This window comes from Alternaria ethzedia, assembly GCF_023757985.1.
Source record: "Alternaria ethzedia strain BMP 0044 chromosome Unknown scaffold_2, whole genome shotgun sequence".
In the NCBI taxonomy this organism is placed as follows: domain Eukaryota; kingdom Fungi; phylum Ascomycota; class Dothideomycetes; order Pleosporales; family Pleosporaceae; genus Alternaria; species Alternaria ethzedia.
This window is the reverse complement of record NW_026056195.1, coordinates 888,491-904,736: the sequence shown is the minus strand read 5'-3', so window position 1 is coordinate 904,736 and position 16,246 is coordinate 888,491. Positions and strand designations below refer to the sequence as shown.

The 16,246-nt window shown below is 53.1% G+C and overlaps 5 protein-coding genes across 5 annotated transcripts; 3 read left to right on the top strand and 2 right to left on the bottom strand.

Annotated features, from left to right (window-relative positions):
* Positions 1-1,463: 1,463 nt before the first annotated feature.
* On the bottom strand, positions 1,464-2,383 carry J4E87_001108 (uncharacterized protein; the record flags this gene model as incomplete). The annotated part of the gene is made up of 2 exons (XM_049372757.1): positions 1,464-2,066; positions 2,135-2,383. 2 exons carry the CDS (start codon positions 2,381-2,383, stop codon positions 1,464-1,466), a joined length of 852 nt encoding a protein of 283 aa, XP_049237415.1.
* Positions 2,384-3,855: 1,472 nt separating this feature from the next.
* On the bottom strand, positions 3,856-5,601 carry J4E87_001107 (uncharacterized protein; the record flags this gene model as incomplete). The annotated part of the gene is made up of 2 exons (XM_049372756.1): positions 3,856-5,164; positions 5,216-5,601. 2 exons carry the CDS (start codon positions 5,599-5,601, stop codon positions 3,856-3,858), a joined length of 1,695 nt encoding a protein of 564 aa, XP_049237414.1.
* A 563-nt stretch (positions 5,602-6,164) lies between these two features.
* J4E87_001106 (uncharacterized protein) lies at positions 6,165-7,730 on the top strand (the record flags this gene model as incomplete). Its single annotated transcript, XM_049372755.1, has 1 exon — positions 6,165-7,730. The coding sequence occupies one exon, from the start codon at positions 6,165-6,167 to the stop codon at positions 7,728-7,730; it is 1,566 nt and encodes a 521-aa protein (XP_049237413.1).
* A 4,045-nt stretch (positions 7,731-11,775) lies between these two features.
* On the top strand, positions 11,776-13,656 carry J4E87_001105 (uncharacterized protein; the record flags this gene model as incomplete). The annotated part of the gene is made up of 4 exons (XM_049372754.1): positions 11,776-12,029; positions 12,087-12,154; positions 12,209-13,223; positions 13,272-13,656. 4 exons carry the CDS (start codon positions 11,776-11,778, stop codon positions 13,654-13,656), a joined length of 1,722 nt encoding a protein of 573 aa, XP_049237412.1.
* A 1,343-nt stretch (positions 13,657-14,999) lies between these two features.
* Positions 15,000-15,796, top strand: J4E87_001104 (uncharacterized protein; the record flags this gene model as incomplete). The annotated part of the gene is made up of 3 exons (XM_049372753.1): positions 15,000-15,167; positions 15,225-15,353; positions 15,416-15,796. 3 exons carry the CDS (start codon positions 15,000-15,002, stop codon positions 15,794-15,796), a joined length of 678 nt encoding a protein of 225 aa, XP_049237411.1.
* Between the last annotated feature and the right edge of the window lie 450 nt (positions 15,797-16,246).

The following is a 16,246-nucleotide window of genomic DNA, read 5'->3' as shown; positions in this document are numbered from 1 at the left end:
GATCCCTAAGCTACATTCAGAATAGACTTAATACTTCGAATAGCCTCCTCTGATTCCCTCTCCGCAAGAGATGCAACAAAATACTGGCAGTGCGTTGCGTCTAGTCGTGCTCTGATTGCAAAAACTTGTTCAGAGTACGTCCTTATAAGGAACCAGATGTCTTCGTAGTCTTTTCGTTCTTGTCTAAAATGATATGCATTCAGCTTGCTAGCCATTGCGCTCACTATGTCAATGAGAGGAAGCTGCTTTGATCCGAGGTCTGTGTTGTAGGTCACGATCTCCGAGTTGCTTTGAATGTCGGTAGGGGCGCCGAGAGAGCCTGTCGCAGAAGTTATCGATTTGTCCATCATAGTCAGCCGCGAGAAAAACAAAGAGTGACGCTTGCCTCCAAGGATTATATCTACGGCAACCCAGAGTTCTGGAACACCAGGATCCAAGGGGCCGCCGACCAGAACGAAAATTCTCATCACGCCGGACGTAGGGCCAGCAGGACGACGGACTCTATGACCTCAGTTCGTCGCTGGACAGATTAATGGCATGTTGAGTTGCTCACCTGGCTTGCACGGAAAGCACATCGATGGCTCGTTGCATCGTACATCCGACAGCCACGTCAACGTCTTGGGTATCGCGAATGCTTCCTCGAAGCTTCAGCGCAAATCCGCCCATAAAGGCGTAGGGGACGGCGTTGACTTGGAATACCCGAGACATGAGGTCTGCTGCAGCGAATAATTGAGAGGTAACAGCACGATTTGCCGCAGCCACCAAGGCATGCTGTTGTTCAGGACTATACGTTCCCGGTTGTTGTTGAGTTGCCCGGGAACGAGACATCCCGAAGATAAAAAGTTCGACTGAGAAGATGAGACGAAAAGCGAGTATTGTAATATACCTAGGTAGATATTATACACAGTAACGTATATGTGACTGGAAGACGAAGAGTTGCCAGTAGCCAGTCTGAGAATGTGAGACAACATTTGTTCCTCTTTATGAGCAGTTCAAGTCACCAACAGATAAGAGGACCTCAGAATTGAAAGCGCGCGCGAATTTGACCATCGCGAATCCTGGCGCGAACTGTTTCGTTGTGAAAGGAGTGTGTGCCTTGAGCGTGTGTTTCATGATCATAGCGCGCTAAGTGCAACTGAATGGCACAGCAGCGCTTAACTGCGCCGCGGCGAACCGCGTCCTTGTCCACCAGTGTCGTAGCTGAACAGAAGTTTAGCCAAAAACGACGAAACTTTGTCTTCAATTCTTGGTCATTTGAGTTCGATGAGACGACGGTAAACCAGATCACAATAGTTTCGGCGATCGTGGAATGGTGGTCGGGTATTTGATGTTGACAAACTCCAAATCACGTCCAGACTTGCTATTTCTCAATCATCAAACGGAATTTGTTGAGACATAGACGATTGTAATGCTCCGAGCTATCCTAGAGATCTCTGCGTTTTTACTACGCCTGCGTCCGCGCCTTATACGTAGTCTCTCTCCGTAGACCTTGGATCCGGGGATGCTACACCACAAAACCGCGTGGCCCAATATCCTTCGGCCAATTCCGCGCCAATACGACGCTGCTTGGTTTGGACAACGTCATTCCAGGACTCTTTCAGATTGATCGGTTTGTTTGGAATTTCCAGGAGACACGAGGTGAAGTCAAGTGGAACCGAAGCCCGGATCTTGTCGTTCTTTCGCCATACCCACGCTAAATCATTTTCGGCGTCAAGGTTCAAATGCTCTAAACCCCATTGTTCGGTCAGATTCATGCCATCTATGAGGTCTGTGAGTGCAACCATGTCGTTGGTGTCGAGAAGACTTTGTGCGAATACTTCTAGTATCGGGTACGGGAGACCCATGTGGCTACGCTCAATATTGGGGGATACGCATTCGATGTGCGCGTCTTCCGAGGGGATCAATGTGAAGCACAGTGCTTTGTTTACGACCTTGAACCGGGGGAAAGTGTGCAGTAGCGACCGCGGGGCGGGTGGGCGCGGCGCATAGGTTTCGTAAGTGGCGGCTGAGCCCAGAAGTGCAGACGCTTCTTCAAGCTGTTCTGTGGGTACGCACACCTCCCAGTCCTAGTAGTTCAGGTCAGCAATACAAGTATTGAGACCATCTAGAGAACGGGGCGTCACTTTGAGCTTACCCTGCGTACCCTTCCGGCGCCGTAGTAGATCAGAGCGGAAATACCAACGAGACAACAGGTAATGCCAGCTCCATCTAGTAGCTTTGCCACTTGTAGAATCTCTAAAGTGCCATGTCCCCCGCAACTTGGCAGCTCATCGTCGGGGCTCCTATTGATGACAGCGGGGTCATTGAAGTGCTCGACGGGGATCGGTTTGGGAAACGGCAGGTGATTCAAGTCCCGTTCCTCCTCTGTTGTGTTGTATTCCATGGTGCGCTTTCTTCTACGGGTTAGGGATGTGAGAGAACGGTGGATTGATGACAATTAGAAGGGAGTTATGGCCTAGACGCCGGTGCTTGCTCACAGGCTAAGGCGTTCGACCGCGGCTTCAAGGATACGGTTGGCGATGAGCACTGATTTCGCAGGTGAGATACGTCTGCGCTGCAGCGTAGCAAATGTTGTTATCGCTGTGAGTTGCGGTGGTGGGAAGGTGCTTCCAAGTTTGCTGAGGTGTGCCGAAGGCGCGAACGCAGCTCTGGATACCAGCTTTCCGCGGTAGCAGCTCTAGTGCACCTGGGCAGACACCAAAAAAAGTTACACTGGAATCACAAGTTCATTGTGTGAGGAGACTTCGTATATATGTAGATGGCGTGGAGAAAGAAAAAAGACTTATAAACGTACAACAGCGGAGTTGTACTTGGCTAAGCGGTTGCGAAGCTTGGACCGCATGGCCGATGGGGAAATCAAACCAGTCCGAACAAAACGTTCTGACAGGTCGAGCCTCGAGCCCTAAGGAGGCGGTGCGAGACATATGCGTGTATTCAGATTTGTATTGTTAAAGCTAAGGTTCCAACTACTGAGAAAGGAGAAACTAGGTGTGTACCCGTGAGGTAATCACGTGATAAGCGGTGGGAAGTTCCTCGGTGAGACTTCCCTTCGTAAGTAGCGAAGCGTCTTCATCTATGGAACCCAGCTCTATTTAGCGTTCCCCCCGAGCTGATATCATTTGAACTGATTCAACACCATTATCACAGCTTCATACATTAATTTCCGCGGTTTTGTTAGCCATCGCGATTACTTGTCCTATATCCATTCCAAGTCATGCCAGTACAATATTTGTCGAGGGCAACGCCCATAGCGACTAAAGTTCTACGAGGTATGTCTATTGGTTCACGTCGATTCAAGGCTCACTCACGAATATCTGCTGCTAGATACTCCACCCGCACAGCCAACTCCCCATGCGTCCATCACAGACCCTTACTGGACCAAGGAAGCGCTCTTCGGGTTATTCAGCGTTCTGCTCGTCGTGCTCATCCCTTGCGTTGGTCTGCTGTTTAGAGCTTGGCTGGCCAGACGCCGAGGTACGAAGCTATGGAGAAAAGACTCTAATAGTGTCTTTGCTAACCTAGTCTCTTCATTACCGTATTGACTGAACTCAGGTACCAACGATGCCACGGCAGGTCATCCTAGAACACGACGAGGAAGGAAGGCTCGCAGCAAAAGAGGTCAGAACAATACGGTCGTTATCATGTGCTGAGGCTCGGATGTTGGAAGACGGATGGACAACAACGGTGTGCCGGTTTGAGGTATGGGGTGCCACGCAAACGATACAAGCGCGTCGGCGTTGAGGGAGTTCGCGGGTCATCTTTTGGGTTTAATTAGCATCGCAAGCAACGTATGGAGTCTTACTGGCATATATTCCTATCCAATCTCAGTATCAGGGTATCGTGCGCAACCATCCTCTACATCCCAGCCGGTGCCGCGGACGACAGCCTGACAACCTGTCCTCCATCGCCTCCAGCTTCTTTCTTCCATCCAAGCACCTCGTCCTTATTTCTCTCCTTGTTGACTTCCCACGGGTTGATGAATCCAGCGCTCAGGTTACCCGTCTTCACACCTTGGATGGCCAGTTTCTGCTTCGCCTGCGCAATATACGCATTCAGATAACCTTGGGTGATGAGACTGCCGCATATACACTCCAGCTCCAGTAAATCATACTCGTGGGTGTACGGCTGCACTCCTTCCATGCCGATAAAGTCCGGGTCGATGTATGTCGATTTGCTTGTTGATGCATGATCCTGATAGATGTGACCAAAGTTGCGACGGCCGGGGCCACGGTCTTGCGCGGCCATTGCGGCGTTTTTGATGAGCGAGCGCGCCTCTAAGAAGCGGAATACAAGGACGGCTGCGTTGAGGTCGAGCAAAGCAGCCGATTTTGATGCTTCCCCTATGCTTCCAGTAAGGATGAATACCTTGCGGAGAAGTGACCACCATACGAGGGGCTCGCAATAGTTGCCGATTGGGTAGAAAATACGGTACTTGATCATAAACTCCGCACTTGGATGGGAAAGGTCCAGATTTGTTATCCGACGGAATGTTTCAAGGTCTCCCCTGCGAATCGCACGACAAAGCGGTTCGAACACTTCCCGGAAGCCCACGCATGCAGGGTCGTTGTAGATGAGTTCGTTTGGGAAACGACCGAGGAGTATGTTGGCAGCGACAAGGCAGACTGCGATTAAGCGGCGTTGCTTTGGACACTGCCCGTGGCAACCTCTGTATGCTAGCTCCAGAACAAGCTGAGCTCCGTAGAAGTTGGTGTTGCTGAAGTGGTACCGCCCGAGGTAGTAAAGGAAGGTAATGCGCTCCGCAGCCGGGTAGATGTGTAATGGTGGTGAGGAGTTCGATATGTTGTTGAAGATGGTCTCGCAGCTCCCCAGCTTGTCGGCCTGGAAGAGGGTCTTCAAACATATGTTTGCCATCTTGTAGATTCCAACCTTCTTCCCGTCAGGCTTACCGTCCTTGATACCTCCGGGTACAGTGTTGCGATCGTTGAGACATATGATGAAAGCCTGTCGCACGATATTCGCTGCCCGCTCTGGCAATGACTCGCTTTGGCCGTCCTCGTCCGCGTCGGTGGTGATGAGATGCATCGTCAAGTCCGGTCTCTTCTCTAATCCAATCGCTACTCTTGCGAATACCTTGGCATAATACATGATGGTAGGAAGCATCAGAATGCCCTTGGTTGGATGCTGCAAAGCGCTATTTGCTCGTCTGGCGTCGCGTTAGCATGAAGTAATTTGATGGCTACTTCCATCAACATACGACTGGAGATCTGTCATCAGCTCGAAAATCAACACAAGATTCTCTGCGTCCATGTCTCGGAGAAAGGTCATCCATCCGACAAGGAAGGTGACCAGCGAACCCCAAGACTGAATAGGTCTACCCTCCTCATCCTCAGACTCTGCAGTCTCAGTGACGACTCGCCTGACAAGATCCTCGAGACGTTTCTCAGACTGTTCGTTGTTTGCAGGGTAATTCTGCTGCAAGGACTGGATGAGCTCTTGATGGTCTGGCGGGAAAACATTGCCTTCGCCTGGCTCCAGCAGTACGATGGACTGCAATTGATGCGGATCTCCGGCTTGTATCGCAACGTTAACTGCCGTGCATAAGCGCGTCTCTACATCGGGTTGACCCCGGAAGAACGACATGGCTACAAAAGCCACCGTTGGTGGTTGAGGAAGGATTGAGCTAGAGGGTGGAGCGCAAATAGAAGTAGCTGCCCGCTTTCGCATTAGCGTCAGGTCCTAGCTCCAGACCTCGCTATCCGCCCCATCCCTGTCGACGATCCGGACGAGGTCTCTCATTCGTTTCATCAGCTTGGGTCGACTTTGGCTGCTAGGATACTACTGGAAGCAGTAAACGTGGGAAGATTAACTTTCAATAATTTATGGATACTTTCAACTACCCGTCTTGCCAGCAGGCGGAATCAAGCCAGCCCAACGATGGCTCAGTGTTGTCAAAAGCAACGTTGCAGCCCGAATGGCTTTCACATGTCACCTGCAGGACAATGCAACGGGCCCACCGTGACATCACAAGTCGTAATATGCGAAACACAACATCGGAAACTGCACGTTTCCGCAAGGCTCCGTGTGAAAAGCTGAACGTCACGTAAGATGGATCAAGGTCATGCATATCAAGATGCCGCAGCCATCTTCTCGTCTCCGTCTCTCCATCTCCATTCTCTCCCAACGAGAGAAATTCATCCGTCACGATGGGCTACTTTATGAGCTACATCAAATACTTCCTCACTCACCCCATTCTCTTCATCTACGAAGTCATACAATATGTGCTCGACTTTGTGCTCTCGCCAGCACCGCCGCCACCGCATGCAAACCTCGTACGACCTAAGATCGCAGTCATCGGGGCGGGCCTAACAGGCGTATCCGCTGCATCGCACATTGTCGGCCATGGCTTCGATTGTCGCATCTTTGAAGCCGGATCCAAAAAGAATCTCGGTGGAATTTGGAGCCGGGTGAACAACACGTCTGGTCTGCAAATCCACTCGCTCATGTACCGATTCCACCCTTCGGTGCATTGGAGCAAAGGATATCCGGATCGCCAGCAGATTGTATCACAAATCAGGTCCCTTTGGGAGCGATATGGTCTTGAGAGTAAGACGGAGTTCAATATGCGTGTTGAAAAGGTGTACAAAGATCCTCACGGACGATGGATCATCAACGACCCCTCTCACGGACGATTCGATGGCGTCATTGCTGCGATTGGCACCTGTGGTGACCCTAAGATGCCAACGCTTCCCGGTCAAGAGCACTTCAAGGGCGAAATCTGGCACAGTTCCCAACTCGACGGTAAAGTCGCGAAAGGAAAGAAGGTCGCCATCATAGGCGGTGGGGCCTCAGCCGTCGAAGCCCTAGAATTTGTCGCCAGCGCAGAAGCAGAACACGCCAACGTACTGGCTCGATCCGAGAAATGGATTATTCCGAGAAACCCATTCATCGACAGTCTTCTCGCTTTCAACATATTCGGGATGGAGACCATCTTCAGTTGGATTCCGGAGTATATCCTCCGTCTCTTCTTCTACCGCGATCTCTACGACATCTCACCAGCATCCAACAGCGGAAAGGGTCTTTTCACTGAGACACCAATGGTAAACGACTCAGTCCTTGACCTCATTCGCTCAGGTGAAGCATCATGGCTACGTGGCGATATCTTGGGCTACGATGAATCTGGCACCGGCATCAAGTTCAACAAACGCGCCCGAGGCGTCCCCAAGAATGGACCCGGTTCCGAGAAACTGATCGAAGCCGACATCGTCATCATGGCGACAGGTTACAAGCGTCCAAGCCTAGGCTTCCTCCCAGACGAGGTCTTCAACGAGCCATACGAACCACCGAACTGGTACCTCCAGGTCTTCCCACCAGAACACCCTTCCATCTGCGCAAACAACTGCACCTACGTCAACGCCATCGGAACGGTCGGTAACTACCACATCGGCATCTACACGCGCTTCCTACTCATGTACCTCGTCGACCCTCTCGCTCGACCGCGTACCTGGTGGATGAAGCGCTGGATCGACATGACGCGGTTCATCAAGACCAAGGCTCCCGGTGGCGCTTTCGACTTCTTCACGTACTCGGAGCTCATCTACTGGTTCTTGTTCACGATCGCGATCAACCCGTTCAGGTGGAAGTGGGCGGCTTTTGTGTTGTGCGGTATTGGTAAGGGATTGCCGTTGAGTGTGGTCGAGCAGGAAGACAGGGCAAGGGATGGCCTGGGTATGAGGCATATTTTAAGCAACCATGATAACGGGGAGGATTAGACGTGTATCGAAGCGCGATGTAACCGTAGATGTTTAATTCGAGAGGTTCTTCTACCCCAAATATATGCTCGGGAGATTGTAACCATCGTGCGCAATATGGTTTAATTTGTACCGCTGTCTTGCTGGGTGTCTGGTTGCTTCGTTCGTGGGGGTGACATGTCAACTTGACTCCACGGGTCGCATCAAGGCTCTGATCCTTTCTCTCGCGGCATCTAGAACATCATTCAAGTAAACTTTCGGCTTCCAAAGGTGGGAGTGACGTGATCTCATGGACCCTTACGTGCGCTTCCGAGCTTCTTCAAATTGCCATACGATGCAATTTCTCAACTAGACCACCTAAGCAAACTTTCGGCATTCCAGAATGGGAGTGACGTGATCTCCTGGACCCTGACAGCCGCTTCCGAGCTTCTTCAATTCGACTCACGATGCAATCTCTCGACTAGAACACCATCTAAATAAACTTTGAGCATCGCAGGGCGGGAGAGGCGTGATCTCAAAGACCCTGATGACCAGTTCTGTAGTTCCTCGAAATGACAGACGATGCAATCTCTCGATTTAGCAAGCTTTCGGCATCCTAGGATGGAATTGACGACCCTGATGAGCACACCCGTACTTCCTCAAGATGACATCGGAGGCAATCTCTCCACTAGAACACCACCTAAGCAAAGTTTCGACATCCCAGGGTGCGAGGAACGTGTTCTCAAAGATCGGTCCAAGGTTATTTCCGCTCCCGAGCCTCTTCAGTCTGTCGACGATGTCACGATGCAATCTCTCAACACAGATCACATGATCAAGGTCCGCAACAACGAAGGACGTGCAACGCGAGTTGCCTGTTGTAAGAATGAAGCGGGCTTACCAGTCATTAAATATCCCAATCTTGCTCTGTGAGGTTACTGTCTACCGTGTTCACTAAGAAAAGGAGCAGGCGGTGAGGTTTTCCTATCGATATCGCAGATTGCATGGTCGGTGCCTCTGCCACAAACTCCACCCCCTTTTGCACATTTTGAAAAGTTTGCTCGGATGCTCATAATTTACTGACTCTTGAGGGTATTCGGAAGATACGAATAGAGTTGTGCAAAGAGGGACCGGCTGGGTACACATGAGGCGCGTCTGACCCCATGCATCGCCATGGCAACAGTGTTGCAAATGCGAAAGGCGCCGGGCAAAACCACACCGTCATGCGGAGGGATGAATCGCAAAGATTGGCAACGGACGATATGCGCGAGGGTGTGTTTGGAAAATCATGAGGATGTACCCCGCGGGAAGACGAAACCGCGTTGCAGATTTAAATATACCCTTCTTTGTGGTGGTAATCTGAATCTGACGATGCGGATGCTCACCGGATGTCCCCGCAGTCACAGGCTGAAAGGGAAAGCGCATGTCACAGCGTCCCGCGTTGTCTCAGGAATCGCACCTTCCGAAAACGCCAGGCCGCAAGCGAAGGCGCCGCATGCATCGATGTGAAACCCGTGCTTCTTGTTGGACGCCGAACCCTCGAGGTACATTACTATAGTAACTATAAGTGAATCCTTTGTCACACGAAAGAGGGTCTGATGTGCAACGTGCTGGCCGAGAACGGGATGCACGCGACGCAAGGGATTGAATTTCCGAGATGGCTGATACTGGTGAACGCTTCAAGGAGCTCCAGGAGCTGTCTGGGTTTTCATGGTGAGTGACCCTCGGGCCCGAAACATGTCCCGCGATGTGTCTTGAGAATCATGGGCAGAGTTTTTCTTCACACAGAGTGTCCACCATGATGAAGCTCTTACTGCACATCATGTCGGATGCGTCCGGCCAGGTGCTGACACGATATGGACGACGAGACACCATGACAAAGAGTTACGGCTAAGCTGCCACCAGTGACGAGAGTGCAGATTTTCAGGGTCTCGAAACGCGAGGCCTGCTCTGGCGGCGTCGTGAAGCGGGTCCCGAGGTCTGGGGTATATGACGCAGACCCTGTGGTGAGACTCGCCTTCACCTATTTAGGTCAGGTGATGGCGCGAAGTCGGTTGTTTGTGTATACGAAGCTCGACGCGTCGCACCTGGCGACGAGACGATGGTTTTTCGAGGCGCTTGCAACAAGCGCCACAGGTTGGCCGTGCGAAGGCTTGTCGTGTGTCTGGCGGTCCACAAAAGGAGGGGTCAGCCCGTTGGTGGTGGGGTCCAGCCGATCGTGTGCCGTTATGAAGGTTTTGTGCAGAGGTATGGTGGGCAGAGCCGCCGTTCTCGAACAGCGACTCAGCTCGCCTCTAAATGGCACCACAGCAACTATGACAGCGGCCCCCGGCCTCTCCGACAGCCATGTCGGGTCTGCGCTGACGTCTGTTGTTGTTGTCATGTTGTTGCGGCTCTTAGCGAGGGTCGGTGGTCGACAGGTCGACAGTTGTCTGAACTGGTTTGCAGCAGTAGGCGCAAACAGGCGGCCGAGAATAGCAAAGTTGGCAGTTCATCTCAGCCTTATTGCCTATGACGTTTGCAACATGTCGCCATCGCGATCGCAGAGGGGAGAGCTCGATCGCGAGCACGGGACTAGAGCGGTAGCGCGTTGGATGGAGCCATTCCTGTTTTATGCAGCCGCTTAGGGCTAAGGGGATCAGAGGGCGAACGGGCCGGGGTGAGCTCACGTCGTCAAGCCAGCGGCGCCTGCGACGTCGGTCTCGCTGCACCGAATACAGTCTGAAAATCTCCCGCCCGCCCAATGAGTCGCCGACAGAGGAGGCAGCCAATGGCGACGCGTGCAAGCCATGTTACAGCGAGGCGGTTCCCTGGCAGCGACGCCAAGCCTCGTCGCTGGGCCGTACGATGACGAAAGCATGCGCAGATGCAGACCGAGCTTGCCTGATCAAAACAGCTCGCGCTTCGTGAACGAGGCTGGAGATGGGGTAGATGATGCTAGCGTGCATAGAATCTGGATAGTCACGATAGTGTAGACGGTGGGCAGAGAGGGGTCGCCGTTCGGTAGCGAGTGCAGCTGGTTTCCCTGGGAGACGGTTGGTACGTTACGCAGGACGGCTAGACGCTCCACGCAGCCCACGCAGAACCACTCCGAAGGGAGAAATTCTCTCGGCGGCGCGAGTTTAGGCGGAGAGCGAACGTATGGTTTCACGTATCGTGCTGGGCTTACAGGGAGCATCCATTCCGCTTGCGTCTGACCCGTGCCGAGCTAGGCAATTGCTTCTCTGGCAACCATGGCAGGAGTGCGCTTTGGCTGCTTTGTCGAGCTTTATCTGAGATCGAGGCCGGACTGAAGCAGCGCGCGTTGGAGCAGTGTGGCCGTGATGCCGTGCCGTGCTGCTATTCAATGGGTACTGCGCGAGGTGGAACAGCTGCGAACGGTTGTTTACGGGCGTGCAGCGTGACTTAGCTGCAGCTGCACGGCGACTACGCGACAGCCTACGCGTGGGATCGCGATCAAATCATGGGCCGGTGTACCTGCGGCGGAATTAGAGGCTGCGGATCAACAGCACCGCTTGGGCGTGGGTGCATAGCCGGGCAAGCAAACTCCAGTCCCCAGTATTCTTTGTCCCGTGCTGAGCAGTGAGGCCTCCGGTGTGTGCAAGCGCCTAGCTCTCAAGCCCACGCCCTGGTCGTCGGCCCTAACCTGGCCCAGCAGCGGGCTACCCCAGCAACCACGGCATGCTCAAATCCAGTGCGTGACCGGGCTCCGCTTCTCTCTTCTCTACCCTTCTCGTCCCCAAGAAGGCCCAATCCCCTCTTAAGTTGGCTGAGCGGATCTTGGACGACGGTTATCGCCAGTATCACTACGGCAAGAGCTACCTCGTTCACCATCCACCTGCCGACCCTCTCCCGGACCCTCCCAGCCTCAGCCTCGCCCATGTCCGGAGCCCGCCTGTAGCATCTCTACCGACACCGACACCATCACCACCAGCATCTTCAGAGATTGGAATTAGCTTTCCTGTCTTGTATGCTTATCGCCAGTATTGCATCCTCCCGTCCGACCTCACTTCAGTCCCGACGTGCAAACGCTCGCTCCGCCCGTTGCCCGGTACGACGATAGCCACCACCAACACGAAACCAATCCACCATGGAGATGTCTTCGCCGCTCGCCGCCATGCACCCGCCGCCCATCCCCGGCCCCTGGGGATACCGCCGTGACCTGCCGCAGTCGAAGCCGCTGTTTGGAGGAGCACACAGCCTGGGCCCCAAGAGCTTCAACTTCCGCGACCTCAGCATGAAGAAGAGTGGGGGGGACTACTTCACTCTGCAGCCCATGCGAGGCTCGTCACCCACCACCAGCCTGGCCGCCGACATGTCGAGCAACCTGCACATGGACCAGAGGTACAATCCCTCCTTTGTCTCTTTGATATTGGCAGCACACTAACGCGCTTGTTTCAGCCCCCAGCTCGCCACGCCGCGTCGGTCGCTCTTCACGTCGAATCTCTTTCACCAGATCGACACCCGGGGTAAGTGGCTGCGCACTCCAAACTGGAAGCACAAGGGCTAACAGGCACAAACAGAAACCACGACCCCATTGACTCGATGGGAAGGCGTTACGACTCCGCCAATTCCCTCGTCCTCGCCCGGCTTTGCACCAGACTCCATGGACATCTCGCCTCTTCCCCACAAGGCACCCTTCAGCTTCATCAACGACCGCTGCCTGCCCCTACCCTCTCCCTCCCCAGAGGTGACCCCCGGTTCCGACAGCGACATGCTCACCCCATGTGACGAGCTACCCACCCCACCCACATACTCTACGCCCTCGCTCGAGGTTCCCCGACCCGTGTCAGCCGCCGACCGCCGAAAGTCCAATCTTCTCAGGCCCTCTCTTGCGCGCCACAAGAACTACTCCACTAACACTGTGTCGTTCAAGGACCAAGACAAGCTATCGAGCACTCCGCTGCCCGCCTTCCAGTTTGGCTGCGGTGACTTCACCCGGAATTCGTCTTCACTCAGCTTGGACGAGTGCTTCACTGCTTCGCCTCCCCAAGAACGTCGTCCTACTTCCAACGGCTCTCTCTTCGCTTCAAAACCCAAGCCTTTCTCTCTCAACTCTACTGCCGCCCGTGCCAATGGTTCCCCTCTTGCCGCCGTCAGAAAACCCGCCGGTCCCCCTTCTCGTCGTCCCAGCAAGTTCCGCAGATCGTTAAGCATGTTCGAAAGCCCCGGTGAAGTAATGAATGCCAAGCAAGAACAGGATGATTACCAGCCCAGTGGGCTCCAGTCTGTGATGGATGTCGATGATGCCAACACTCTCAAGCTTCCCCACTTCACCACTACTGAGCCAGAGAGTCTCCCTCGCATCACCCACGAGACATTGGTAGAAGTGCTGGATGGTGCTTATGATCACTTGTATGACAACAAGGTCGTCATTGACTGCCGCTTCGAGTACGAATACAATGGTGGACACATTGAAGGTGCATTGAACTTCTGTGACAAGGAGAAGCTTGCCGAGCGTCTCTTCCAGGCCCCGTCTAGCGAGAACACTTTGTTGGTCCTTCACTGCGAGTACTCGGCGCATCGTGCTCCTCTAATGTAAGTTCATCTCATCTTTCGGCTTTGGTCATTCACTAACAACCCCAGGGCCAAGTTTGTTCGCTCGCAAGATCGCAAGGAGAACGCGCATCAATACCCTCATCTGTCATTCCCTGAAGTGTACATCCTCGACGGCGGATACAGCTCCTTCTACCATTCACACGCCACTCGCTGCTACCCCCAAAACTACCTTCGCATGGATGCCAAAGAGCATGAACAATCATGTGAACGTGGCCTCAACAAGCTCAAGTTCAAGTCGCGTGCCAAACTCAACCGTGCTACCACCTTCACCTTCGGGCAGCACTGCCAGATGGAAGACAGCCCTACAGCCATGGGCCGGTCAAGATCTGGAAACAATATCTTTGCCCTCGGCAATGACTCCCTGGAAGTCGGACGTGTCACCGCCGCTTCCCGTCGCATGGCTTCTTATTAAGCCTGCACAACGAACAACCAACACTATAACGAAACTAAACTAACTCATGGCGGATTGATTCACGGCGTTATGGATGATTGCTGCATGGCATTGGATCCCCACAGCATTGGCGTTTGGTCTTTTTCCATTCCGGGGCGTTCGAGCGATTTCATTTGGCTTGCATCACTCTCGGAATCTTTGCACAGCGGCAACAGTCTGCATCTGATCTTTGGGGTGTCACCCCGTTTCTTTTCTATACCCCTTGTCGCGGAGCTGTGGGCCCGGACAAAAGTTCACATTTCTTGATAGGGAACGCTGGATACCCATCTTGTCTACGGCGAGCGTTGAGCAGTCCAAAGAAGGCTGCCTCGCGAGCTTCTTCATTTCCTTTGTTACTATTACCCATCCTCAGACGGATCTCTCCTGGCCTTGCAGCGCTGAAACATTGCCTGCACATGTTCTTCAGAACAAGTATCTAAGAATCATCACGAAACCAAGTACACAAACAGGTCTACGTGCCTCCAGAGCATTAATCACCTACACGGCATCTACTGCCCTTTCCTTAATACAATTCATTTGGTATCATTCTCTACATCACACAGACTGAACTCCTTGGCTTCTTTTGTACAACCATTCGCGCGACTCTTTCATGTATCTATTTGCCTTTACCTACTTCTATTCTCTGGTTCGTGTACATGTACAGAGAGGAACGTGAGGAGGTAATGGGCTGTACATATCTGTAATGCGGATGGACGATGGATGGCTTGAGGAAGTCCTGCAGTCGACCAAGCTAGAAACAACAACGAAATCTCATCAGATTGCTCCACCTGTACCATTATCCTGATGAAGAAGCCGCGATGTATCATCAAACTAATGCATGCACGGTTTATATGTTGAGCCAGACACTAGCAATGGTTCATATTGAGATACTACGGTAGCGACGGCCGTTGATAGCTGCACCCTTAGCTCCTACCAAGGCGTCATACATGTGTAGCCTGCTTTTCCTGAGGTGTCAAGACGCGTCGGAACCAAACTGGGACGCGTCGGCGCTAGTGGTAAGCGATCCCCGCATCGCGCATCCCTGCCCCACCAAACATCTGCAATCTGCATGCACGCTCGCTGCAAGCCAACACACGCATGCATCCGGCCCGAGACATACTTCAGATCTCTGTCTTGCATCCCGCTGCTCGTCGGGTGCCTGCCGATTGCTTACCTTCGATCTCATCACCCCGCCTTACCTCGATCTCGGTGCAGCCACGATACACGCGCGCCTGAGACACGGCAGACACGCGACTTACGTACCCGACCGATACGACCGTTGGCTTTCGAGAAAAGCAAAGGGTATATTTGTGTGGAACGGTACAATGGATATCGACGACCTTCTCGCGGAGGTCGCGGTCGACTCCACGCCAAGAGAGACACGCGATCTGCAGGAATTGACGCGGTGTTGGGTCGCGGAGAGGGTTGCGCCTGAGATATTACCGTGGCCTGAGGAGCTTATGGAGAGGGTATTGGAGCGTATTAGGAGACAGGTGAGCGCGCGGCAGACTGCAGCTTGCGCAACGCAAGGTAGCTAATGACGCAGCCAGATTGAACTTGTCGAAGACCAGACGGGTGATATGAACCCGAAGACGAACTTCAAACTCATTATTATACAGACGGAGCTCGAGCGATTTAAGTTCTTGGTTCGCAGTTTCTTGAGAGCGAGGATAAAAAAGGTAGAGCGCTGTCTTGCCCTACTGCCAATCTTTACAGCGGCGTACTGACACCACGTTTGCAGATCGACGCACACCCTCTACACATCCAATCGCTACATACGGCCTCCCTCGAAACGACCTCCCCGCTCCTCTCCCCATCCGAACACCAATACCTGACGTCGCATCAAGCGCTCCTCTCCTCGCACTACACATCCTCCTTCCTCTCGCAGTTCCCGGCGTCGCTACAACGGCTCGATGATACGACAGGTGGCATAAGCATGATCGATAAACCGGATGAGGATAAAGCGGTCTTCGTCAGGGCGTTGCGTGATGTAGGGGAGATATTCGTGGAAGGAACAGACCGGCGGTTCGAGATGAAGAGGGGAGACGTCTGGGTTGTGAGATGGAGTGCGGTGAGGACTTGGTGTGTGGGGTGTGGCACTGGGGATGTTGAGTTGATATGAGGCAGATGCAATATTATACCGCGAGCGAGAAGAGAATGATATGGGGTGGTATCGCGCCAGATGGTCCATTCCAGATTTCACGGAGATCGCGTCAAGGACAACGTGAAGGAGCTCTGAGCGTGAGCGTATTCTAGACGAGTCTGAGACGGTGGAAGCCAGAGACGCAAATCTGCCCTCAAAGACAGAACCTAGCACCACGAGCAATCTGCATCGCCCATGGTTCCTCAATCCGCCTGAAATGGGATCTATTGGGTAAAATGACCTACGAGAGGCAGTTCTTTTGGACGATCTCGGGCCACAATAACCATCATCATCTCCATTCAATATCCTGATTTTCCCGCAAATTTCTCTACACAATGATAGTTCAACATACGGCCAGTCACGCAACTCAAACGTCCATCGCGTCCGCTACTTCCACAATCGGTTCAAGCGACAGAACGACATGCGCGA